The sequence below is a fragment of the Cyprinus carpio genome, chromosome A12 (genome assembly GCF_018340385.1).
Source record: "Cyprinus carpio isolate SPL01 chromosome A12, ASM1834038v1, whole genome shotgun sequence".
Taxonomy (NCBI): domain Eukaryota; kingdom Metazoa; phylum Chordata; class Actinopteri; order Cypriniformes; family Cyprinidae; genus Cyprinus; species Cyprinus carpio.
The window spans coordinates 18,516,350-18,542,973 of record NC_056583.1 but is presented as its reverse complement, the minus strand read 5'-3'; the positions used below and the strand labels follow the sequence as shown (position 1 = coordinate 18,542,973).

The 26,624-nt window shown below is 36.8% G+C and overlaps 1 protein-coding gene across 4 annotated transcripts in view; it reads right to left on the bottom strand.

Annotated features, from left to right (window-relative positions):
• Positions 1-10,139: 10,139 nt before the first annotated feature.
• The window catches only part of qki2 (QKI, KH domain containing, RNA binding 2), a 29,781-nt gene continuing 13,296 nt past the window's right edge, over positions 10,140-26,624 (bottom strand). The window contains exons 3-8 of one of the 4 annotated variants that reach the window (XM_019113735.2): positions 22,574-22,690; positions 19,100-19,243; positions 16,165-16,252; positions 15,288-15,581; positions 13,981-14,055; positions 10,140-10,606 (exon numbers count right to left, since the gene is read on the bottom strand). In XM_019113735.2, coding sequence (XP_018969280.1) covers positions 10,590-10,606; positions 13,981-14,055; positions 15,288-15,581; positions 16,165-16,252; positions 19,100-19,243; positions 22,574-22,690 — 735 coding nt within the window. In that variant the 3' untranslated portion in view covers positions 10,140-10,589. Of the gene's footprint in view, positions 10,607-11,189; positions 14,774-15,287; positions 15,585-16,164; positions 16,253-19,099; positions 19,244-22,573; positions 22,691-26,624 lie in introns of those variants that run through there. The other 3 variants (XM_019113734.2, XM_019113737.2, XM_019113736.2) reach the window with 3 other exon arrangements.

Below are 26,624 nucleotides of genomic sequence, written 5' to 3'. Positions count from 1 at the left end.
GTTCAGAACATAAGCTGATCACACCACATCAACATCTATACCAGTGAAACTGATATTAGAAAAGTCCTAACTGAATTTTCGATTCGGGTGTAAACTTAAATCATTTGCTAATCAAAGTTCTTACAAAGGAGCAGACAAGTCCTGTACGTTCTGGGGTTTTGACCATCGGCATGCCTATTAGGTTCTGTCCAGGCCCATTACGGAGACCCATTACGTGTACCAAAAGCAGTGCCTTTTAAAAACAAAAAAACAACGTTAAAAACGGCGTTGATGAATTAAAGAAAAGGGACTGATCAAAAAGACTGCAAGAGACCACATGCCACCATGTTTATACAGACATCCCTCCGATGGTGACAAGAAGGCCAGCTCAAAGCGACCACGGTTTTTTTATTTGCCCCGGGTGGCAAGATAAAACTCATCTGTGTCCTAATTATTAAAATGTAAAGGGTTGCTACAAGGGTTTTTGTGATGTAGTTTATTTTATCTCAATATCATAAAAAATAGTATTATCTATATTTTTGTTAACAACAACAATATAAATCACGTAGCATCATATATTAGGGCATGGACGGACACTAATAAAGGCAGATTTTATAAAAAGTTACAATTATATTCTCAGGAAAATGAGCTTTTACAAAAAAAAAAAAGGTCAGTTATTATAAAAATTATTGCAAGTGATCTTATTACAGTTTGGTGGGCCAAAACAATGTTCTGATTTTGCTGTTGTGGTGTGTTGTGTTACAATTGCCCCCTTTTCTGTTTAATTAATTGTTGGGGGTTTCATAATTAAGTTTACCATTTATTTATTTTTTTTTGCCATTAATTTAGCTTATATGAGCAAGTTCTCATTGTGGACAGATTTACCCCTTATGTCAGTCCATTAGGCCTCGCTAAATTTGTTCTGGATCATTCGCTTGACACGGCAAACCGATTTGTAAATAGGTCTGAAATTAAACTAGAGGACTTACAGAAACTCACCTGTACAAGGTACAACGAGGGTTCAACATTGAGGGGTTTCATGTTTTAAGGTCGTGACGAGAGGGCTCATACCAGTCACTGAAAATGGAGTTCTAAATAGAGACGATAACGCTTGTTCTTATATCGTTATCATAAAATGAGGACGCTCCACCGCGTCATTAACTAAGCTCATGATATAAGCCCTTTTTTATCATCTATTTTGATTGTCCTTCGGTCTTCACTGCACCTGTTCACCTCCCTTTCTTGGATCCTACCTCCCTAATTGAGTCTCCCTCTCTTCTTCACTGCTTGTCTTGCATTACATGGTAATCACTGGGTCCCATCCAAGTTCTCACTTTCCTAGCAAATCAGGGGTTCATCCACCGAACATAGGTCTCCCGTTACTCGCCCCCCCTACTGTCGCATCACCTTTGAACTACTACTGTAGCCTGGCAACTCTGCGCTTGCGTGTTTCTGGTCTATTGGGATTCTCAGTGTCTTCAGAGATGAATACAGAGACAAACCGCTCTTCGATGGACCAGACACCTTTACCCTACTCGCGGCCCTGCGTCAAAATGATGGCGGCCTTGAACCCGACCCCACCAATTAAACCCCGATTCGCTTTTGTATCGACACGTCCATGTACGCCCGTTGTATACAGTCTGTTAATAACTCTTACCACCAGACTGCTCACTGCGCTGAGTTGTCAAGTGTTTGATGTTTGATAATTAGACAGTTTTCAGTTCTCATGACCGAGCGATTCCGTATATCGACCTCCACATGGATCGCTTTCTTGCCGTAAGTGTGACACATGATCGCCGCTGACACGTAAACACATGCCCGTAAAATCTGCTCGCTCTCGCTCTCCTCTCGCTTCTACTATTTTTCACCACACACACCACACACACAAATATATATGATATATATATATATATATATATTATATATATTATACTATATATAGCATAATTTTGTATATTGTATATATGTGACAGAGTAATTAATTAAGTATTATACACACACTAGAATTCAATATCTATATTCTGGTTTTATGAGATCCTGTTAGTATTTTATACAGTCTACTTGTGGTAATGCTTGATGATTAAGGTTTTGGGTTTAACAGCCATAATTGTATAAAAAGGGACCATTTATTGTTGCCATTAAAAGATTCAGTTTGAATTATTTATACTGTATGTTGGATATGATTTGGAGAAGGAAACGCTCACATAAAGTTACAAAAAATTTCCCTGAATCTCTGACACCAGTGATGACGCTTTCCCACTTAGATGGCAGACGAGGACAAGTTTCCTAAGGTCTGTGGTGGACTATTTTGACATTTTTTTTTTAAACAGTTGGTTAGGGTTTTTCTTCTTCTTTTTAACTGATTTGTTAGTGTTTGGGTGGGGGAAAAGATTATTACTCTCACACCGAATCGTGTGCCACAAATAAAGCCATTTGTCCCGTGATGCATTCGTTGAACGCACAAATGTTTTTTGTTTAGCACCATAAGGTTGTGTTCTGATCCTCCTCTGGCTCACGGGAGGATTTTAGAGGAATTCGCCATGGGGAGGATTGCTGAAGCAGATTCTATCACCATAGCTAATTTTTTTTCTGTCTCTTTTCTATTGTACCCCTTGAAGGTGGAGAAATAACGTTTGCCAGTAGGTTGTCACTTCTGTGAGCTCAGACTTCTGGCAATCCACACTAAATTACCCAGGGCTTTTGTGGGAGCAGATAGAAATAGGCCTCAGCTGTTCCCCACCAAAAAGACCAGTCACACAGTCAGTGGAAGGCCTCCTATAGACAGCCCACAGTGCTGAAGAGAACCAGAGGCTAGTCCGCATAGAGTTAGAGACAGGCACCCGCAGAGAACGCTGGGAAATGACAGTGATGTCCTAATGGATTCATCATCACAGATATCTCTTTTAATCATGCTTAATGTTATCTCATCCACGCAATTGTTGTCAGCCTTATCTATTGAGAGTTTTGTGCCAAACTCAAACACAACAACGTTGACCGCACACACACCATTAAACTCCAAACCTCCTCAGGACTCCCCTCCCCAAAGGGGGCTCGTGTTTACCATGGAGAGAATATGAAAGCTGCACAGAGCCTCTGTTCCTTCAAACTAGTTTTTTGAGGAGGGATGAGAGGATAGGGGGACAAGGGGGGTGAGGGTTTCAAAAGGGTCCTCTGAAACATTTAAGATGAAGACTTTAAAGCAATCATGCTTTTTTTTTCTCCATGAAAGAGTAAAGCCAGCAAGCCATGGTCTCATGTTGCATTGCTGTTCGAAATTGATTACAAATCATCCATATGTGATGTGTGTGTGTGTGTGTGTGTACTCGTCATAAATTAGTGAGGAAATTGTATTCAGCAAGGACCAAAAAATATTTGGCTGTTTGAGATTCATACAAGCAGATGTAAAAATATAAGTCACCTATTATTGGCTGGATCCCACTGGGCTTGTGACCTAGTGGCGCTTTTGAAGTGAAAGTTCTCTGAACTTAATCCTAAATTTATTTAAGGCACAAAGAGTAAAACAGTGTTCTACTTTGTTATGCTTTCATGTTACGGTGAAATGTAACTGACAGGCTCCTGGAAAAACACTGGAAGATTCATGGTGCTAGCTTCTTCATACAAAAACAAAGAGTTAAACAGAATCACCTGTTTTTTAATAGTCTCTGGAAACTTGGTGTTTCCCACCCAAACTCAACGGCTCCCCCTTAATGTGGAATTGGTTCGTTTAAAGCCCAGCACTGACACTCGCAACAGATTTTTTTTTTTTTTTTACGTAAGACTTATAATATCCCAGATACAAAGTAAAATTCCAAGAGCCATAGTGTGCCCTGCTTGGCTTAGCTTCTTGTCATTTCAAGCTCCCCGTTATTCTCTGGCAGTGCTTTAGGACGATTTGGCTTGGCTGTGAATGTTCTCCACTTGTGGCCTCTACCAAGCTCTGCTGTCCTCTCCCAGCAGTTGGGCCAGCGTTTCCAGGCCTTGATTGTGAGTGTGTGTGTGTGTGTGTGTGTGTGGGCGGGGGGGGACCCCATACAGAATGAGATGAAAGAGGAATGGGGACACCAACAGAAGCACAAGAGAACTCATCCTACACCATGTGAGTCTCTGAAGGTAAACTCGGTTCCTGTACATCTTCACATGGAAAACCTGTTGGATTGCAACCGAAACGAAGCAGCACCCTACTGTGCGACTCCGCTCTGGCGTAACATCTGTTGTGTCACCTCGTTTAATTTGCTGTGTCCTTTGATATGCAACCCCACCATCACCACATCTGATATTTCTAAAGATCTTCTAGCTCCACTGAACTAGAAACAATTACACAAGTAGCAGGTAAACAGCTGATGACTTCCTCTCTTACATTAACATTGATGAATGTGGTCTGTTGTTGGGAAACGGTTCTTTAACAGAGCAGAAGGAAGTGTTCCTTGAGATTTGTTCGTGTCCAAGCCCTTATTGGGAGGACATTCCCCCACCCGTATCCATATTCATGTTGACTTGTGACAACTATCTTTGTGGTCATTGTTTAAGATCAAGTGTGGTTCATTTCCTACGAAGACCAGAAACTTGTGGTAACACTTCCTCTTGCTTCAACAGAACGGAGGGTTTGAGCTTGTCTTTGATGATGCATACCAGGGGATTTCAAATGTGCAAACACAAATCATGCAAAAGCTAAATGGGATGCGTGTGAGTCTAATGTTAATAGTCATTAACAAAGTTAATGATAAAAACAAAGAATATTTATGCCACAAAGATTTGTATATATTAATTTATATATATTAATATAAACAGATTTTATGTATTAAAAATATAAAAATTATTATTTTTATTAAACAGAAGACGCTGTGTGGATTAGAATATATGAGATTAATTAACCACAAAGACAATTTTGTGATTCCAGTTCTTCTGTTAAAAAACAATAGGTATTGAGGGTATAAATGATTGCATATTTATTGTATATTCATTTTCATTTTAAATCTGGATTGTAATTATTTAAAAAATATATACTTAATTTTTTATTATAATAATAATGAATTAAGTTTAATAATTACGTAACTGCAGCCACCTTGCAAGTATAGAGAGGCCCCTAGTTTCGGCCCCCGTCACTGGTTAGAACTAATATCTACATGTTTGAAAAGCGGGTGTGATATTAAACAATTAAATTAAAGAAATAATATAATAAAAAAAATGGAGACAAACATTCATTCTTTATTGCAGTCAGAGGATGTATTTTGCCAAACAGCATTTTTAAATAATTTTATTGACTTCCTGGGATTTTGTAACGAATGTCGTCAATCTTGATCAACGACCCCTGCGAGCTCATTTTGTTTCAACAACATGAATGATTTACTTTCAATTATTAATTTCATTTTCACACGACACACTACTTTGTTTCAAACTGACAAAACCTTAAAACCCTAGCTAACTTTAGTATGAATCTCAGCGGTCTAGAATCGATGTTATAGATGATGGCATTCGAGAATTCTAGTTCAGCCGCAACGAGGACCTGTATCTTGCAATCTGAAAACACCCTGAGTATATATTTAATGTAACCATTATCAGTGTCTGCAGATTACCTAACTTATATAGTGTTCATGGGAAAGGAGTGTGGCGTGTTTTAGAGGGGCTCTGTGTGGTTGAAGCTAGCAAATATGGGCTACTATCACACCACCCTTTCTCCCTTAACTGAAAATCCTTACTGTTTTTTTCCTGCAGCGCCCATATTGCGTAGCATTGGGTGATTTTTTTTCCCTCGACTCATTTTTTCAACAAGGGGGGTCCTGTCGCCTCTTCCTGAACCCTGTCTTCTTGCTTAGCTTGCCATCAGCAATCCAGTAAGATCAGTAGATTGACAAGCAGGAAGGAAAGGAAGGAAAGGAGGAGCAAAAGGTGTTCTATTGCATCTGGTAAGTTGGGACAGAGGGTTCTGAGTTTGTTTGTGGGCATCATAAAGGTTGTAAAGGGCATTGCAGCCCTCCTGTGGGTGAAGTCAAGAGTGCACCGTCCACCCAGAGATACTGGTGTCTCTCTCTCCCTTACAGGGACTAACCCAGCTTTCCTCTTTCCTCTTGGGCACTCAGCTAAACTGCTATCCATTCCACGCATTACTTGGCTGCTGCATTACTACTCCATTACTTTGGAATAGTCCCTGCATGGTGCATGTGTTTTTGGGGAGAAGGTACGCAATACTAGTAGAGTTAAAGAGGTTAGGGAGGCGGGGCATCAGAAATTGACACAAGACAGGAAATGAGGTTTTAATTGCAGGTTAGAGATAGTGAACGGATGGGGGGAGGGGGGGGTAAGGAAAGAATGATTTTTTTTTATTACTTAACATCGCAGCCTAGTAATTTGGGACCGGCAGGAAACCATTTAACACACAAAAACGCGTGGTGTTTAATGAACAAGTTTGCTTTTAGTGGGGAGCGAATTAATCACTCCTCTCCTTTTCCATCCATTTCACTTTCTCCCTCTGAGTGTCTGTCAGTTTTTTAGTTTTTTTTGTTTTTTGTGTGATGTGATATAGTATGAACTGTATTGAATAAATTTAGTCATTTTTAGTCATTAGGGCTATTTACTCACCTTAATGTTGTCCCAAACTTATTTCTGGTTTACATCTCAAAGTGACCACATTTTTAAGCTCCCAAAAAAATACAAAAACACTATTAAAAGTAGGTTATATGACTCATGCTTTATATTAAGTCTATATATCGCTTTGTTTGATGAACAGACTAACATGCTAGCCTTTTTTTTTCCAGGGGTTTCTTAAGGTGTAGTCATATTAGTGAAAATTTCATGTACAAAAAACTGACCATTGTCTTAATTTGGTCAACAGTGTAGTGATGTATGAAGTACGAAATCAGACCGAGCGATTTGTTTACTGATTCATTCACTCACTTAAAAGTTAATGAATTTTGGTCAGTTCCTCACACAAAAGCTATAGAATATGGTGCTGTAGTTATACGAACCATTTTTTATGAGTGTTTGATTTTTGGTTTTTTGGTGTTTAACGGCTGGAGCCACGGTAGTTAAGTGTAAAATTAACTAGTAGTGAAGTAGTAAAATGGGGGGGGGGGGGGGTGTGAATCCATAATATTATATTCATATTGCATGAACTATTCCTTTAAAAAACACAATCTTTGTTGTCACAGACTGTGACGGTCACAGATTCAGTTCTGTTGCTGTTCTTTTGGATATGACCAGATTTGTTTAAATGCAGGCTATGGTTGGCGACTTTGCTATAAACTGAAAAAGAAACACAAAAGTAACTAGGGCTCTTGGGTGCAGTGATGAGGGTCTTATGGGAACTAAAGAGCCTGATTAGCTTTATCAGCTAAACACAGACCATTACACACAACAGCAACATCATTAAAACAATGTGGTGAACATTTCGAAAACTGGAAAACCGTTTTCAGAAGGTTTATTCAGTTATCGGTTTCCTTCACGACTCCAGTTCCTCTCAACGCTGCACCACTGACAAACAGAATTGCTATCTTGATTTCTCTGAGGATATTCATGCTCAAGAGGAGGAAGTTATATTTGAACCTTACATTTTATAAGCCTGATGTTCACTACTAGTTAGGCAGTGCTGATGTGCATAGCTGAAACATATTCCAGTTGTGGGCATCATTGGACTGACCTTCAGTTATTTTACAAAAGACAATGTTTGCTTCTTTTGTTTTCTTACACATATCAGAGAATCTAGAAAGTTTCACTTGCATTGGGTTTCAATGGACTCCTTTGAAAGACAATTACCGGGTGTGTAATGTGTGGTTACTCTTTTCTTGTTGACCTCACAGAACTTTCCAAAACAGCTCAACAGATGGCTTACGATACAAAAAAAACAAGCACACAGAGAAGTTGAGAAAGAATAATAAGACTGTGTGAAATAGAGGTGGGTGTTCGTCCAACTCGAACAACCGTACCATTTATATAGAGTTTACTTCTCCTTCAGCTTTTTTTTCCACCCCATTATCATCTTGTTGCTTTTGTGTTAAATGCAGCTTTTGTTGAGTACGATCAATTAAACAGTACGGAAAAGTTTGGACCCAGATCTTCTCACTTATCAACAGCAGACCTGAATCAGATTAGTAAGGCAGAGTGTTCTGGCACATGTAAAAAAGCACAACAGAAAGAGCGACCAAGTTAGTTTCTTTTTTTTAAACTATGATTTTAATATTTTGCTATTGCTTCTCAGTACAGAGTTTAGTCCAGCATATTTCAGTCAGTAAAAAACACTCTTTTGCTTAATTTCACACAAATCCTGTTCTATAGATTCAAAGCAGACAAAAAAATTATTGACGGGGTTTAATGAATAGAAATCATCAAATGTTAGTACAATCGGCAAGAAATGATTAATCAAATTATGTAACTAGAAATGGTTAATAGCTTACAATTTACATAAGAAGGCACAGAGGCAAAGCAACAATGACAAACCAAACACCCCAGCAAGTAGTAAAACTTGCTCAGAGTGAGTCCAGAACCAAATTGTTAATAACAATATTGTTAATTGAATAAGTTTTTCATTTTCCATCACCTATGGAATTATATCATCTGGAAAAAATATGGCTCTCTCATAATTACTTTTTTTGTAATAAGGCATACTGTGCATATATGGAAATGTGATTTAATGTTATTTCCCACATACAAAATATGACAGAAAAATACATTATAAAATGTTACAATGGTTATAAATAGGACTGTATATTTTCCAATGCAGGGAGCTGCTTGGGTTTGCAAAAAAACGAAAAACAAACTGACAACAAAAATAAGCTTAAATGGAGAGTTGCAGTTCATTGGCATATACAATACATAAACACTCACTCACACAATCACCCATAAAACACACGCTCACACACATATTGACACAGTCTATAGTAATACTGCATGGAAAGCAAACACTAAACCAAAAAAAACCAAACACACATTAACAAACAACTCCAGTTCCTAGATCTGACAGGGTGAGAGATCCTTGTAAAAACATTTTCTATTCATTAAATGTGTTTGCAGGATTTTTCCTTTAGCAATTTCCAGGTTAATAATAAAACATAAAATTACATGCAACTGCATGACAACCTCAAACGTCTAAAAAGTATTGCATTTGCTCTGCATGAATACAACCAATGTTATTAGAAAAGGAGATGTATCTTCTCAACATCCAGTTATGGTAACCAAATAATAAAATGTACTTATAATTTGTTAATATGCTTTTAGTTTTGTTGTTCTTCAGCACTGAAATGGTCTGCCATTTTAACTGGAAGACCAACTGAAGGAAATTTATTCAGTCATTTTAATAAAACTGAAAATCATTTGCATAGCGAGGTATGGATAAATGTGATATGTCTCCTACAAACATGCTCCTCTAGCACACTTCAGTTCCTCAAAAGGAATAAAATGAGTTCTGTACTAATTAACCCCAAACCTTTATAATATTCATCCTGACGAACTGAATAAATGCTCTTTGAGATATAAGCAGAGTGAAAAATATGGGAATAGTGACAAGTAAGTTTTATATGGATGGGGCTTTATTGCTGTGTAACAGATGTAGTGATGGATCTATAAACATATTAGGGAGCTCGTACACATACTGTACATTATCAAATACAAATGGACTGTGAGCATAAATGGCTCAAGACATTAACTAATGTAGTGTGACAGGGTAAAAATCATTATTTGTAAAGAAAAATTATAAAATGCACATTTAAAAAATTTAGTTTTTGAGTGTAACGCCCGCAACTTTGTTCTGTGCACCTCTTGTTTTCATGAATAGAGAGGAATTTAACAGAAATAGCTGATATGTTGGCATATAACACATTCATACTTGTTCATAATTAATGAAAGTGTGTAAAATAAGGCACTTGGTTTTTTTATTAAAAAAAAAAAAAAGACACCATTTTGGTCTCTAAAATTTGTCGTAAGGAAATAAACATTGTTTGTTCATCACATTTTGACAATACTGCTTTGTTTTTTAATACAAAAAGGATCACCTAAAAATATATATATATATATATTCATTTCCTGTGCAGCACCCTCGTATCAAAAAGGTATTAACTGACGATCAGTGTTTGTTTGTACACTTGCTCATGTGTCCGGATGTTTTTAAAGATCTCTGTGGAGAATGTTGTTGTGGGAGAGTGTGTTTTTTATATCTTTTGTGGATTTTTGGATATATATATGTTTTAAAATAAACTGCTGATTTTTTTTTTTTTTACTCTTCAGGATGGTACGAGAACTGCAGTGCACAAACTTGGAGAGTTATATAGAACATTATGCTTAATTTTTAGAAACCATAAAGAATTGTGTTTATTTAGTGTGTGCATGTAAAAGGCTAAAAGTAGGATTTTAGCATTATTGCTTTATGACACTTCAGTGCATGCTGGGAAGCCCAGGTCACCTGACCAAGGAGGTCCTCAGTTTGAGAAGGGGAGCGATTCTGTTCTGCAGGTGGTGGCGTGGGGCCATCACGGCTTCTTGGCTGTGTTAAGCGAATTAAAGCTGCTTCTGGGCTCACCAGCAGGCCGCCAAAACATAGAAGCGAAGGACGAGAGCCAGAGAACTGGTCAGCAGGCAGGCAATGGTCAGGTCATCATTGGGTGAAGAGTTCAGAGGGTCATTGGTTAGTTGCCAGTGGCGGCTGGGTTGTTAGAGAAAAAAAAAATGGACAGACAGAGGGAAAACGAAAAAAAAAAAGACATAAAGAGGACACAAAAGAAAAAAAGATAGAGAAGGAGATTAGTTTCAGCTAGTGACGGTTGGATGACAATATGACATTACTAATTACAGCTACTGTAAGAGAAAACTGCTCACCCCCCCCCCGCCCCCACGTCTACGTTATCACAGCAAAATCATGAAGCATCATGATTTCACTCCAGAACCCATCTCCCAGGTGAAAATGGTTAAAGAAGCAAAGAGGCAAATCAATTATAGAGTCATTATGAATTAAAATAACAGCACTTAATAGTTAGTAGCAGTCAATAGAGTTTGGGTATTTGGAAAAACTGACAGCAAGATGTAGCCTGGATTAAAAGATGCAAATATTTTGAGGAACGATCCTCTGACTGCTATTAAGCATTCAAGTGCTGCTTCAATACCAAGCCACAAAGCTGCTAGTGATAATGATATGGATTCATGAGTAGTTACAGAGATGTGACGAGAGAAGTAAAACCAAAGAATGACAGGCTAAATCAAAAGATTTCTAGACAGTAAAAAACGTTTGGTGTTTTTTTTAACTCAAATTTTATTGCCTTTAGAATTGGACTATTTACAAAAAATACAGAATGCTAATCCAACAGAATGATACTAAAGCATATTGGCTGAAATGTAGGGCTAAAATAACACTAGAAACACAAGAAAACAATTAGAAAGACAAATCTACTTGTTTCTCAAGACTATTACTTATAAGACACTGTATCAGGTACGACATCCTAAAAACAAAGTGTACCCCTTCTGGAAAAATAACAATGATATTGTTCTCTTACATGTTTACTAGTATAAATTCCCTATTCATTTACAAATACAATAGAATTTCATAAATGTTCTTGCTTTATAGTTAAACATATTGCTTTCATAAACTCATCTTAAAAAGATCACACACAATAACTATGTTCTTTTCCATACATTTGAGAGAGAGAGAGAGAGAGAAAAAAAGAAGCTTACTGCAAAAACAACAAACAAGAAACAACAAACCAAAAATGGAATATTTCTTCAGTTCATCTGTTGTTCTTGTGCTAACAGGTGGCCAGTGTGTGACCGTCCTGCTTTGATAAACATACTAACATCTCATGAGGTTTTGCCGTTTCGTTTTTTTCTTGTTTCACTTTGCTCTGTCTGAGTAACGCAGACTAGGAGCTGGTGATTTAAAATCTTCAGTGCAAAATACTTGTGCCATATTTTTATGATGAGGAATTTCTTGAATGGGGAGTTTAAGTGATCATAAGCACTATGAAACCTCTTTATAATGCTCTGATTATGAACCGAGCAGAAGTAACTATTTTTTAATGGGCAGTGTATATGATGACTTACACTCTCAAACAAGTCCTAACCTTCATAACCGTCTAGTCTATCTAATGTGACACTGTCCAAGCCGGGTGCTTGGAATATTTCATTCAATGCCTTTCATTCAAGGGAATTTCCCTTGCTCAGGAATCTTTTACAAACTCTCAGAACTCTTTCTGTGGCTGTGGTCAGTAAGCCAGACAAGATAGATTCGACTTTTTGTGCAATTTCACAATTGTTATGCATTAAACTGGTCAGTTGTATTGGTCTATTAAATTATGATAATTATGTTAAAGTCTTATGGGTGTGAAATTAACTTATATTGATCAGTAGATTCTCACGTTTTCAGTTTTTTCAGGAGTCATAGTTATTAAATATGTACAGTTTTGGCACATCCATGTATTTGTAATATGAGTTTAAATCAGCTTCATTACAGCAGACTTTAGAAGCTGGTGCTGTAATTCCCTTAGATCCAGTTTATTTCCAGTTAAGGCATTTGAAAGATTTTGTCATGAATATGCTCAATGATCCTTGCCAAATCAATACTTTTAACCTAAACGACAACTATTAACTGATCTATAGATAAAAACTGCAGTAAAAAGGTATAAATAAAATATGTAACATGAGAAAAGATTGCAAACAGTACAAGCACTCAAGAATGAATTATGAAAGAAAAATCTGAATTTGCAGAAGTTCTTCTGTAATTAGAAACAGCTTATACCAGGCCTGAAATAATATACAGTATTGCATTTTCTCAATATGATTAAGTACACATCTGTATCATAAATTGGGGAAAACCAGCATTGCACCCATCTTCTAAACTTTATTTATGCTGGTCTGGACAGGTTGAACCATAAATAAGTTTGTTTTATTATATCAGATGAGACTTTTAAAAAACCCTAAACCCTAAATCTTGTAGGTTGTTCCATTACTCAGAAAGTAAAAACTCAAAACTGTTTCTTTGAAAGCTGCCGAAACAATGTTTCAGTGGATCAGAATGGGAAAGTAGATTATACTAATGTACTTAAGCAACATAAAACTATCTGAAAACACTCTAAAACTGAGAAAGGATATCAAAGGAATGACGAATGAAGGAATAAACAGAAGCAAACAGACAGGTGAGCTCCATTACCCTTCATTGACTATGAGCCTGAAGGCCATCATTACGTCATCAGTGTAATGGAGCACAGTGGACAGTCAATTTTGCTCCATAAAGGTTCTCCAAAGTGGTTCTAACACTATCACACTAGATGTTTTTCATCTACGTACATCCACTAAGCTTCAGGTCATGTTTGTCTCAATATACAACACCTGTAAGTGCTAAAGTTATCAGATCATACTAATAGTCTGTTCCAAAACCTGTTGAGCTGCCTATAGAGGCATGTTTAAAAAGTACACTTTATCCAGTATTTGTGTGTTCGATGAATCTTCATGCTGATTAGTTTAGCAACATGCTAACCTCAAACTGGAAATTAAGTTTAGTCTCTTGTTCCCTCCCTCAGAGCGCCATTTACGTTCTGTTGGTTATGTAGAGTGTACATTAATAAGGTTCCATGGCAGTTAGGATACTGTCTTGGCAACTCACTAGATGAACAACCCTTAAATCTCAGAGTTTGGAATGTTGTCATCACAGGATGTTTTAACCTACTGTAACCTCCTTTTTTTAACAGTATTCTATTTTTTAACCTTTGCTTCAGTGACCCCAAGAACGTTCTCAAAATATAATACAAGTAAGCTGATAACACCTACAGTTTCAATGCATTTCTAGGTTGGCAGGTTTAGTGAGTAAACCAACCCTGCACAGTATGACTGGCACGTACTATACCTGATAACAGCAACACTGAAATCTCAAATGATGCTTTTTGTTTGGCAGGTTAGAAGTGACTAAAACATTTCCTCTCTTTATACTGAGTGAGATGCAATGAAAAGACAGTGTAATCAGCATTCTGAAGAAGTACACACACACACACACACACACACAGAGCAAAGTTTGAACACTGGAGCTAAACTAACCTCGTTCTGCGGTCACTACCCTTTGGTAAGGATGGACGCGCATATCCTGCCTTCGTACTTTAGTAGTCACTGCACCTGCTCAGAGCGCAACATTGCCAATAAAACAAGAATTAACAGATTATTCATCAAATTACATTAAAACTACATTTCACACAACATTGTTTCACAAACAAGCCTTGTAAGACCAAATTACAAGGCACAAGTGACCTTTTCTCCAGGGCCCATTAATATGAAATCACATCACATGCTGGTGCCATTTCTCAATTTCCGCATTTCTATAAAACTTTCACTGACTAAATTACAATGACTATAGATTCCCTGTATTCCGCTCAACACATCAGATGCTTCAGATAATATGAATTCACTACAGGCTAATTCATGGAGAAAGATTTTCACAAGCATGTTATATAAGCAATAATACTGATCACTCTCTAAATATCTAAGATCCAGTTGCAGGAAAATAAGTAATACAAATATTACAAGCTAAACAAATATAGATTACTTTTTTTAAACAGAGGAATGTAATAAGGCTTAATTATCAGTATTTATCTGAAAATATCAATTTTTAATCTATGAATAAGTCAACAAAACAGTTAAGACCAGTGTAAACATGAGTAGTAATGATCTTTAGTCTTTTGTTTCTTATAAAAATCAGTTTCTTCGTTTGCTCTTTTGTCTTTTTTTTTTTTTTGTTCCAAGGCAGCTGTAAAGCAAAGCATTTTTAACACTCGTATGGGCTGAAGACTGTGTTAAACCCCTGAGCATTACTAGCCTTTTGTCGGGAAAGCCATACCTACAAGGACAAGACAGAATGCTGGAGTTAGTCTACTGGATCTCTGAGCAAAAGAGCGGTATATGAGCGGTATATATACATAAAGAAAAACATAAAATAAAATATGTAATATTATAACAAATAAAATATCAATTTTTTACAATATAATACATTTAAATAATAATAAAAACTAATATATTTGACTATATATATATATATATATATATATATATATATATATATATATATATATTTTATTAAAAAAATTTATATCTAAAATTATAATAAATATAATATTAAAAATAGAACATACACATACATTAATTTTAATATTATATTTTTGTATAATATAAAATATATAAGAAAGGAATATATTAACATTAATTAAAAAGAAATAACAATAATTTATTATTCTATAAAATAATAATAATTTAAATAAAAAATATCATACTGCCCATCCCTAACTCCAAATCATGTTAAATGCATAATCTGTACAAAACACCATTAAAGAAAACCAAATCATTAAGACTCTTACCTAAAACACCACTTGAGTCAATAGGATATTCAAGAATGGAGGTTGGGGCGAGGGTGTAGGGGTAATCGTAGGGTGCATAGATGATGCCTGACTCGGGGGTCTGGGGAAAGAGGGTCGCGGCGTGGTGGGGTGAGCCTGTGGGCATGATGGCAGAGGTCTGGATCTGCCGGATGAGGGGCATGAGGGTGGGTGCGCCGGATGCAGGGGTACGCAGTGCCGTAGGAGGCATCACTTGGGAGTGGCCGGTGATCATGCGGGGAGCTTGTGCTGTGGCGGCCAGGGAGAAGGCTAAGGCTGCTAAAAAGAACAAGATGCACAAGAGCAAATACACAAAGATGTAAGGGGAAGAGAAACTGAGGGGCTAATCAATCTACCTACATTTCAAAAAGTAAACTAGCAGTCTATGCAAATATTTTCACACAAAAATAAACAAGAAGTGTGCACTGTGTACATGGATAGTGCTTGCATGGCCACAAAAGAAATATTTAAGTTTCTATTATAATCTATTATAATCAATATTCAAACATTCTTTTAATAAAGCTCACAAAAAAAAAAAAAAATATATTTATTGAGGAAATGGTATATTTTATGATTGTGTGTTGTGTGTATGTTAAATTGCTTGGGTCGAATTAACTGAAGAAAACTGGTTTATAACTAATCAGGTTTAACAAGCCTGGTTTTTAACAAATCTCTAACCACAATGTTTTTTCCAAGCACTATAAACAAAGCTAAAAATCTCAAAAGAGGTGAGTTGTGTTTAAAAGCCAAATAAACCTTTGAAAAGAAATGAGTTTTATGTAAAGAGATGGATATTTAAGGGGAAAGAGAGAAAATGCACAGATAAACACGGGTTGATGTTTGATGATGTCATTCTTACGTGACTTGACATTGGCGTCTCTGTAAGTGCCGTTGAGAATGGCCAGCTCCATCAGCTGCATCTTTTTCAAGCTGTCTTCACCTTCGGCCTGTACACACACAGGAAAAAAAGATGTTAGGAATAATTTAACTCTAATTAGCTTACTTAAAAAGCTCAACTTGACATTTTCTGCTAAAATGTTTGAAAAGGAGGCAGTGCAGTGGTGCGGGGAAGCTAATGTTTCACACTTGCTAACAGCTAGCAGATGATTCACTCTGCCACTGTTAAAACAAGCCAGGCCCACAGAGCAGGAGGTTAAAGAAACAGATTGCATTACTCAACAGCGTGTGCTGAGATCAACGCTTTGCAGCATTCTCCGTTTTGCAACGGCTCATTGTAACAAGCTGTTTCCCCCTTATACAGTTCACTTCCCCTGAAGTGGACATAGTTTTGTCAGTTTGTGATGAAGTGGTTCATATAAACTGGTGGCTCTTAACTAAGGGGCCGAGACCCACAAGAGGGCCTCAGCAAACTTCCAAGGGGCCCCACGTTGACTTAAAATGATTTAATGACAAGCAAGGCGAGAATTTAAATATCCCAGAACTACTAACAATCAATATCTGTTATTTTCACCCCCTCAACACCCCTTGTGTTTGATCTGTTTTGTTTTTTCTTTTATTCCCAAAGATCCAGGATTCCCCAAGTCTTGAAAAACCGGGATATACCTATGAGGAAGCCTAATTTTTTTTAAAAAAAGCATGATTTCTAGACCTGGAAAACTGTAAAAATCTTACCCAAACCTGTTTAAAACTATGTACTATAAATGATCTTTTCATAAACTGGCAAAACAAGATGAATGGATTAAAAAAAAAAAGAAAAGAAAAGTCAATTGAAAAAAATATATATGCTAGATGATTTACTTTAGTCACCATTCATTTAAGGAAAGGAAAGAAATACTACAGATTCTAGTCTCTGAGGGGAAGAATTGTCTTCCGACAATTTAGGGCATTGAGTTCGGAAACACTACAAGAATGTTTTTCTACACTGGCGGTGAAATGTTCAATGTTTTTTTAAAATGACAATCAAGAAGAAAGAGTCTTCAGTGGCATCACAGTGCATGACATTGACTAGAACAGATCTGAATTAAAAATAAATGTCAAAACATTTTCTTCAGACAACATTCTATTACAAAAAGTTATTTCTTAGACCTTTAAACAAGTATGCAATGACAAAGAAAAAAAGCTGAATACTCTTCCCCTGGATGGTTTGATGAAGACAAACACAGTCGCTGTGGGTTTACCTTCAAGACGGAAGCTTTCTGGAGTAAACAGCGCTAAACTTTTAAAGAGCTTATTCCCCATTCAGGATTCCATTGCAGAGAAAGGGCACAACTGTCAATCAAGGATCAATACATCCCCAAGAGGGTTACCATGGTAGCCTCGCAGGGAGTCCAGAAGCCCTCTCTCTTTGACAGAGGAGAAGGGATTACAATACACAATTACACAAATTTCCCGAATTCCATTCGCTACTAATTATATTCTGCTTTCTATGTTAGAAATACCACAGAATCAAGAAAGTTTTTTCTTCATTGCACACAAAGCACAAAATGGCTTTCGCAACAGTGTTATTTTAGTATATATTTATATACTATTACAGCATTCATGAATAGCATTTTTTATTTTCAATTTTTATTTTAATTTACATTTAAGTAACTTTATATGTTTTTATAATTTTTTTTAAATATATATTTCTATATTTTCTTTTAATTTTAGCACTTCAACTTCAACCTATTTACTGCCCAGGCAACATTTTTAAATTTTAGTATTTCCCACCAATGTTTATATTTTGTTTCATCTTTAATTACTGTTTTAGTAGCAGTTTTAGCTTTAGTTAACAATAACAACACTGATTCACAACCTAATTTATATCTGTAATGTCCCATATTAGCAAAATGCAAAATGGATGAATAAATAAGAAAAAGTAGTATGCAACCCATTTTACTGGTATTCAACAAGAATAAAAAAATGTAGGGATGGACTATATTTTATCCAACAGTAATTGACTGAATTATGTCTTTTCTGATGGATTAAAAATAAAAAAAATTAAATAACAAAAGATAAGAAGGCTTGGTGATGTCATGCGAAAAAGCAAAATCAGGACCATATTAACAAATAGGTCCAATTTTGAATTCAATCCTTTTTTAACTTTTAGTAAATACATTTTAGTATAAAATCCTAAAAACCCTAAAAAAGTGAATTGTTCTTCTTGACATTTTACAGTATTCTGACTAAATTAGATAACTCTGACACAAGAATATTGCTAAATTTCTATGTCTGCCTTCATAGGTGTATTATAATGAAAAAAGAAAAAAAAAACATTGTAGAAAACACTAGAGAAAAAGAACACTTCTCTCAAATCTCACTAGGCTTCTAATGGCACTTCCTTCTAACCTGCTGTCACTTCCTTTAGACCCAAAGGTTAATTGTCATTCAGCTCTGTGTCTCAGAGCAATGCTGAGACTTCCGTTTGTTCCATGTGGGGTTTTTTTGAGTCTTGACCCTTTAGTCCTGTGCTCCTAATTATTTTATAAGGTAATTAAGCCTATTAAAAACTGCCCACAGTGCTCACCTTTGCACATTTGGAATCATGTGTGCTCGGTGGCTTCAAACTTATTCTCATGGAGGCAAACAACTCTGTTTTCTGCTTCCTGCTCATATCTACCTGTCTGTGGATGCAGAGTGACTAGCAGGGAAACAGAAGACCTGGTGAGCCCAGCTCTTTTAATTAAGCATGTTCCCCTTAGAGTAAATACATTTATCAGTGCCTAAGCAGCATTTCCATGAGTCTTGTTTGTTGAGGTGAATCAATGTGATTTTGCCACTCAACACATTTTTTTTAGAACCTCGTCTTAATAAATATATATGAGGTCAGGAGAACAGAGAAACAAATCACTCACCGCAGGGATTAGGAGTTTCTTGACCTCCTCGGCGGCTCTCTTGAGTTTGATCTCAGCACGGTTCTGAGAGTCTTCCACAGTGATGAGGACATGCAGGTCTTCGTTCAGGTGTTCCCAGTTGGGCTTTCCTCTGTTTTGCTCTTCCTGTTCACAGAAAACATAATACCTATTTGAGAACCAGGGCTCTGCACCAACTCAATTCCTGAATTTGAAGTGAGGCGTCAAACAAATTACAAAATTGCAATTCAAATTTAAGTGTAAATTAAGTGTAATTCATAATTTTTTAGGTAAAACCTTTTTTAAAGTAGAAAATCAACTGTAGAGATAGATAGATAGATAGATAGATAGATAGATAGATAGATAGATAGATAGATAGATAGATAGATAGATAGATAGATAGATAGATTGTTTACAATCGAAGTTTAACAATTGCAATTCAGACATTTTTGTTTCAAACTAATGAACTGCTAGAGAGGCAATTCTTTAATTCTGAATTTAGCAGAAACTAATTTTGGGTATATTTGGCCGTTACAGTTAAGCTGTCAACTAGTTAGTGCAACCCCTACTGTACTATAAATAAAAACCCAGAGGTGTTTTTGAGTCTATACAGGATTTTAAAATGACAAAAAGGCTAAAAATAAAGAGACCGACAGTCAGAGAGGAGACAGGAAATGACAGTAAGAGAGGGTTAAATTACTCTAACTTGAGTCGCCCGCATAAGCGCCACTGGAAGACATGTGAAAGTATGTGCACAACCCACCAGGCCACATTTCCAGCAAAGTGTTTCTCAAAAATATTTTCCAGGGACATTTTTAAGACTTTGGATTGATTGCCTATGAGCATACAAACCACTTTCCGTGACTACATGGCACCCTAGTTTCCATGGAATCCTTTCTAGATTCTTATTTGCAGCTGTGCAGCTACACATGGACACCAAACACCAACAAACACGTAGCGTCAGTTAGCTTGCAGACAAGTGACTGTCAGTTTATCTCAGGGTTCAGACCGCCAACAGCAGTGACAAACCGGTTGCCATAGAAATGGAGCATTTGGGCCCAAGCATTGAGCCTTGATGCATTGTCTCCAGCTGGGTTTTTCATCACAGCAGGGCTTATGTTTATGGCGCAGAGCTCAGACCTACAGAACAATCGATTACTGTGAACTCGCTCGCCGCCTTCGGTTCCCGCTTCAAGCAATCACACACATCGCCTTGGCCTCAAGGGTAAAGTTTGAATGAGAAAAACAAAGACATAGACATCCCAGCCACATCCTTGACCGGGGACGCCAGTCTCAGATCACAGTTGGTGGCGTTGTATCTGCTAATAAGTGGTTGCCACCTCCTTAGAATAGAGTAATTATATGATCAAATATGTGCATCCGATAAGGTTGCAGTCTTGCGCACAGTTGGTTATGTGATAATAATAACTATGATTTTGACTCTGAAACAGTTTAAGCAGCAGCACAATGCATAGAGGTCTTCTTCTGGCCTACTTTTTATGTGGGTAGGCAAGTTTGAGCACAACACAGCAAAGTGTGAAAAAATTGCTTGCATGACGTACTTAACTATAACAGCTATAGATCAACAGTGAATGTAAAAGGCCAATCCAACACAAGCTATAAATTACATAAAGTTCACATCACCTGCATGATTTTAGCAAGCTTTCTCAGGATTTGTGCACCTAATGGTGTATTTTGGTCTATTTTTTTAGTTCCATCTGAACACACACTTCCTCCAAACATAGAATCTTCACTCCCAACCAACAAATGCATGAACCTTTCGCATTATCTGAATTACAGCATAAGCAGACTATTTCATCATGTGATATTACAAACATAGCAGTTGCTATAGGAATAATTGACACAAAAAAGAAATGTCATCATTTACTTAACATCATGGGTTTCGATATCAGTATGACTCTCTTCCTTCTGTGGAATACAAAAGGAGCTATTAATAGGAGAACATCTAAGTTGCTCTTACAATTGCTCATACAATGAAAGGGAATGATGACCATGATATTTTCAGTGAACTTAAATGTCAGTATGTTTCTCACATAAAGTTATCAAATGGCTTGAAACAAAGTATACAAGTCATCTACACTACTTAAATTACTTTTGTTGCTTTTTTGCTTGTTTTGGAGCCTGACATTGAAAGTGGATGGGGACCAAGCATTGTACAAAAAAACCACACTGCTGTCAGAAAACAATAATGCCGAACTTGAGGAAACAGCTGAGGTTTAAACTTTCGATTTCAATTGTCTATTCTGTGCTTCCTAGATGTGCAACACCTCGTCTAGCTAAAAACGCTGAGCCACCAGTCTGTTTTTCTGTCTTGACCAACGAAACAGCCTTTATAAGCATCTCGGGTGTGATAGACATAGGTTGTGCAATAAGTGAGAGAACGGCACTTTGCTTGAGGCATCTCAGTTCAATGTGTTCCATTAATTCCCATCAATCTGAATCTCATCAAAGCCTCTAACCCAATATTTTACCGTGTATGCACTTAATGTTTCATTTGCATACTTGTGTAGAAATTGGAGGTTGTGCAGTGAGGAATAAACACAGATGGTGTATCATCGAAAGTCTTAAACTGATAAAACAATTGATTTTTGAGTGATTTCTATTATGCAAGACAGTCCTGATGTGTCTGTGGAAACAGGCCTGAACTCAAGACAGTAGTTTATAGTTGCTAATGTCTATATACCAAGTTAAAAGCAAATAGTCTGCCATCAAATATCTTTACAAGACATAGATGCCATTAAAGCATAACAGTCTTCAGTAGCATTATTTGTTCTGTTTTTGTCGGTTTAAAGTACTGGATATTTGCAACAAGCCCAAATTGTACTCTAATCTGAAAACTTGGACTAAATGGTGTAGAATGAGACAAGGAACTGAAACCGTATTCTTTCAGCTTGAGAAACAGAGCATTCTCCTTTCTTTAATAGCACCCATTTTCATTTTAATGCGAGTAATTTTTCCTTTGTGTCAGGCAGCAAAATCATCTGCCTCAGTTCTACAGTCGGGAACGCAGACTCCGTCAGGAATTCCATTAAAATGGAATCGCCTGGATTTTGTCTCTTTCCATTTGACATCTATAAGTTATGTTTTGGTGCAAAGGTAGTATATGGTCTCCCTCGCTAAAAAAAAAAACATGCAGTAAAAACGCATCCACAAGCCCTTCAATCTGAGGGAGAAAGGGAGAAAGAAAGAAAGAAAAGGCAAGGAGAAAATACATTTTAAAAAGCAAAGGAAACAAAAGTAAAAGAATGAAAGAGTAAAAGAAAAGAAAGAAGAAAGTGAAAGGAAAAGAGAAATAAAAAAGGAAAGGAAAAGACAAGAAATACTGAAAAGTAAAGTAAACAAAAAAGTAGAAATTTAAATAATAAAGGAAGGAAATAAAAGGAAAATACAAAGTAAAAAAAAAAGAAAGAAAAAAATTAAAGTTAAAAAAAAAAAAAAAGAAAAAAAGTGTCTTACCTTCTTCTTGTCTCTCATGGAGCCTTTGCCTCGCACCATGATCTTGCAGCCTGTCTCTGCCTCCAGTTGCTTGGCTGTCAGGCCCCGGGGCCCCAGGATTCTTCCCACAAAATTGAACTGTGAAGAAACATCAAAAGGTAGAGAAAACAAAGAAGTTCTTTCAGTGGAGAACATCTGCATTTCACACATCTGGTATGAGCATCCCACTGTTGAAAATCTAATATGCATCTGAAATAATTTCGGTTGCACTCTCAATGTGACAAAAAGTTGTGTTTCTATCACTGTGCGCACACATTCATTTTATATGTGTATAGTTCTGATATTTGTAACCACTGTTCAACTAAGTTGAAAAAGACCAGCATAGAGAGGTAGAGGCAGCCACAATCACATCCTCAAGGTTAAAAGCACAGACCATCATCCCCTCAGCTAATGGTTCTCCCATATGGAAGCTTTGGCAGAGCATGATGTTAACTGCAGCATGGTAACTTAATTGTATAATTCAATCAAAGGGACTCTAAAAACCCTGGCAGAATGTTTGGAATGTCTAATCCCCTTTTATTGAAAGGGGAACATCTAGAGACCAAATGTGATTTTGGAATGTACCATTTGCCACGGGGAAGCCTTAACTGTACTCCACCCTGTTCCTGTCCTGACACAAGTCACATGGAACAAATTTAACCTAACAAAGGGGTCAAAGAGTCATACAACAACACAAATACCTACCATATTTAACAGCCAATGGTACAGTGCTTGACTGCTTTTAGTCCATTGCAAATCCTTGCTCCAGTTTACATGATTTCAGCATTAAAAGTCATACAAAACAACCATTTACTGGATACTATTTTCCAAAACCAAGTTCATTTTAAACTCCTTACAATTCAGATGTGACCAAAAGCGGAGATGTATGAATGGTTAATTTGTTTACTTTACCATCCATTTCCGCCAGTTTCTACTCTCAGTCAAACACTTTAGACATTACAAATGATGTTTTGTGACATCTAAATATGGAAACCAGCAGTCAAGCAAACTGAATGATCGGTTAAGCTGTGACTCGACCCATGATGTGATTTATTGCGTTGCCCCTTTAAAAGGCAGAGACATTGTGCTTTTTGGCGTTTGTGGGCCAGTGGCTGCGCTACTCTTTCAGCATTCAACCTTATCTGTCACAAGGGTTGAGTGATAAGCCAGGCAGCTGAATCTCTCTCAGGGTCACAATGCATTCTATTCCTTTTAAAGCTCATGTCTTCTCAGGCCATTCACAGCTGCTGGGGGTCGTTGACCCTCTGTGCTGTATATTTAGAGATGAGCTCATCAGACTGCTGTGTACTGTGGATGGCACTGTCCGTATGTCAGTCTGTGTCCTTGTGTTATTGTAGTTTAGTGTTTGTAGGCAATGTTTGTGCAACTGTTGACTTAGTGAACTTTGTTTTTGTCAGTCTAGATGTTTCTAGCTACTTTCCTGTTATTCTTATTGGTAAGCTGTGTAACATTGAGATCACTGCTGGTCTATGTAACTGCAAAGACAACTGAAGTGACTGATAGTATATCATTTCCAAACCAAATTCCCACTGATTACCAGGTGATGTTGATTAAAGCTGCAAAGTCTGTAATTTTCTGTGAATCACAAACAGAATCACAAAAATCTGATCTGATCAGAAGCTTGTCTGCAAGCAGACATTTCAAAAGAAAAAGAATGGGATGTTTCTTAAAGGGAGAACAGAAAAATAGACAATTTAATTAAGGGCCAAAAAGAGGGCGGATGTTTTTAGCACAAAAATACACTTTACTAAGATTATAAGTGGACCTTAGGGGGGAAAAACTGAATACAAATAAAGTGTTAAATCAAACACAAATTGGTAATAAAAATGGTAATATATTAAAATTTAAATGAACTATTTTCCATTTTTATATATTTTAAAAGATATTGATATCTGAGATGGCAAAGCTGAATTTTCAATCACATGAGTCACATGATTATTCAGAAATCATTCTAATATGCTGATTTGGAGCTCAAAAAACATTTCTTATTATTTTCAATCTTGATAACAGTTTTGCTGCTTAATATTTTTGTGAAAACCATGATAATTTTTTTTCAGGATTCTTTCATTAATTTATTTGAAATAGAAATCTTTAGTAAAAACTCTTTAATGCATCCATGCAAACCCATGAATGTTAGTGTATATGACACTTTAAAGGGATAGTTCACCCTCAAGCCATCAGAGAAGTATATGACTTTGGTTTTTCAATAGAACAATGAATATTTTTTAGAAGATTCATATATATCTGAGTCAACATGACGGTGAGAAAATGAGAGACTTTTTTTCCTTTAAAAAACAAAGAAAGTCACAGAATGCTAACAAAATGAAGTAAACACAATGTCTTTTCTCTCTGTGCTTTTTAACAAGTTCAAGAACTGCATCTAAAGTGTGTGGCTCTCAATGAACAATGAAGCACTGGAAAAACCTCATTACAAGTCGACAGCTGAGTGAAAAGAGTGGGAAGAGGATGACAGACTGAGGCGGCAGACTCCAAATCACTCTGAACGGTCTTTACATAGAGACGGTGAGAGCATGAAGAATGGAAAACTAATCATCATTTGTTTTCACATAGACTATGAAAGAAGGGATAATGCTCTAGATCGTTCTCTCCAAAAGGCGACAGAGGAGAGAAAGGCCAGTGATCTGTATGTCTCTCAGCCACACTTGGCACTCACGGTGGGATGGTGGTATCCCTGACAGCTTCCTGCTGGATTATCAGAATTCTGCTTCTATTACAGGGAAGCAAAGTCACTCTCAAAACAAGCCTGATGATTCATGGCTGCAAATAAGATAAGGATTTGTTGTGGCCCCGAATGATCTATCAAAACGACCATCACAAAGTGTAACTAGGATAAACAAGCTGGAAAACATGTAACAACATTTTTCTGTTAATTTATTTAAAAACATGTCACCAGTGAATTAAATCTTCCATTTTTTTTAAGTGTGGCCAGTGAAAATGTTGGCGGGGCAATTAAGATCTGAATAGTCCAGAAAAATCCTTATTGTTGAGACTGAATAACCTAAATAATTGAGCAATATTGCACATGAACAAGAGCTTCTGGTGTTGGCAGTGTGCTGTTCCAAATGACTTTGTTGCTTTATGAAGTTTGTGACCTCAATGAGTCACTCAACAATCGGAAATTCTGAACGGTTGTCAAAATGTATCACATTTTAATACACTAGACAGCAGATACCAGATCAGAAGTTCCTGTGTGTTGTCATCCATCAGGCTAATCTATTCAAAAGCTTTCTATACAAAATGTGTTTACTTGATGCAAGAGCAGAATCAGAATGAGATGTATTGCATTTTAGAACTTGCGATTTCTTTTAATACTTGTCAAACAAGTTAATTTTGCACATTTGCACGAGTGCTGTCAGTGGTTGGGATTCATCCTGATATTATTTTTTGTGTTTGCATGAGTGCTGTCAGTGGTTGGGATATTAACCCTGACCTACTATCACTCTTTAAGACAGGAGAAATGTGAGAGTTGTCGGCCAGAAACACTACTCCATCTTCTTACCGTCTCCTTAAACTCAGCCTCAACCCTAAATCCGGTCAAGATCAAACAGACCAGATAATCGCCTACTGAAAACGTACATCCCAACACTTAGCACAGTTCACATACAAATATTTCAGACTGGGCTCCGCACGTAATCCACTCTCAGGCCTGTTTCAGCATAAATTATGTTTTCCGAGAAGAGTGTGAAAGCTGTCCATGCATAAAGAATTCGACAGTCACAATGCATTCAAATAAGAAGCACAGGCTGAGAGTCAAACAATGCCTAGACTTATGGTATTAAGCAATATTTACCATACTAATTATTGTCTTTTGATTATTGGTGTCAAGACAGAGATGAGTTAATTGGATAAGTCTGCTGCAAGCTTCTCATGCTCCCCTGAGTCAACGGCTAAGGTAAGACAATCAAAGTGAAAAAAAAAAAACTAAATATTTGTCCCAGAGGATCCACATGTGATAATATGCTTGATATAAATGCATTTTCATGGACAAATT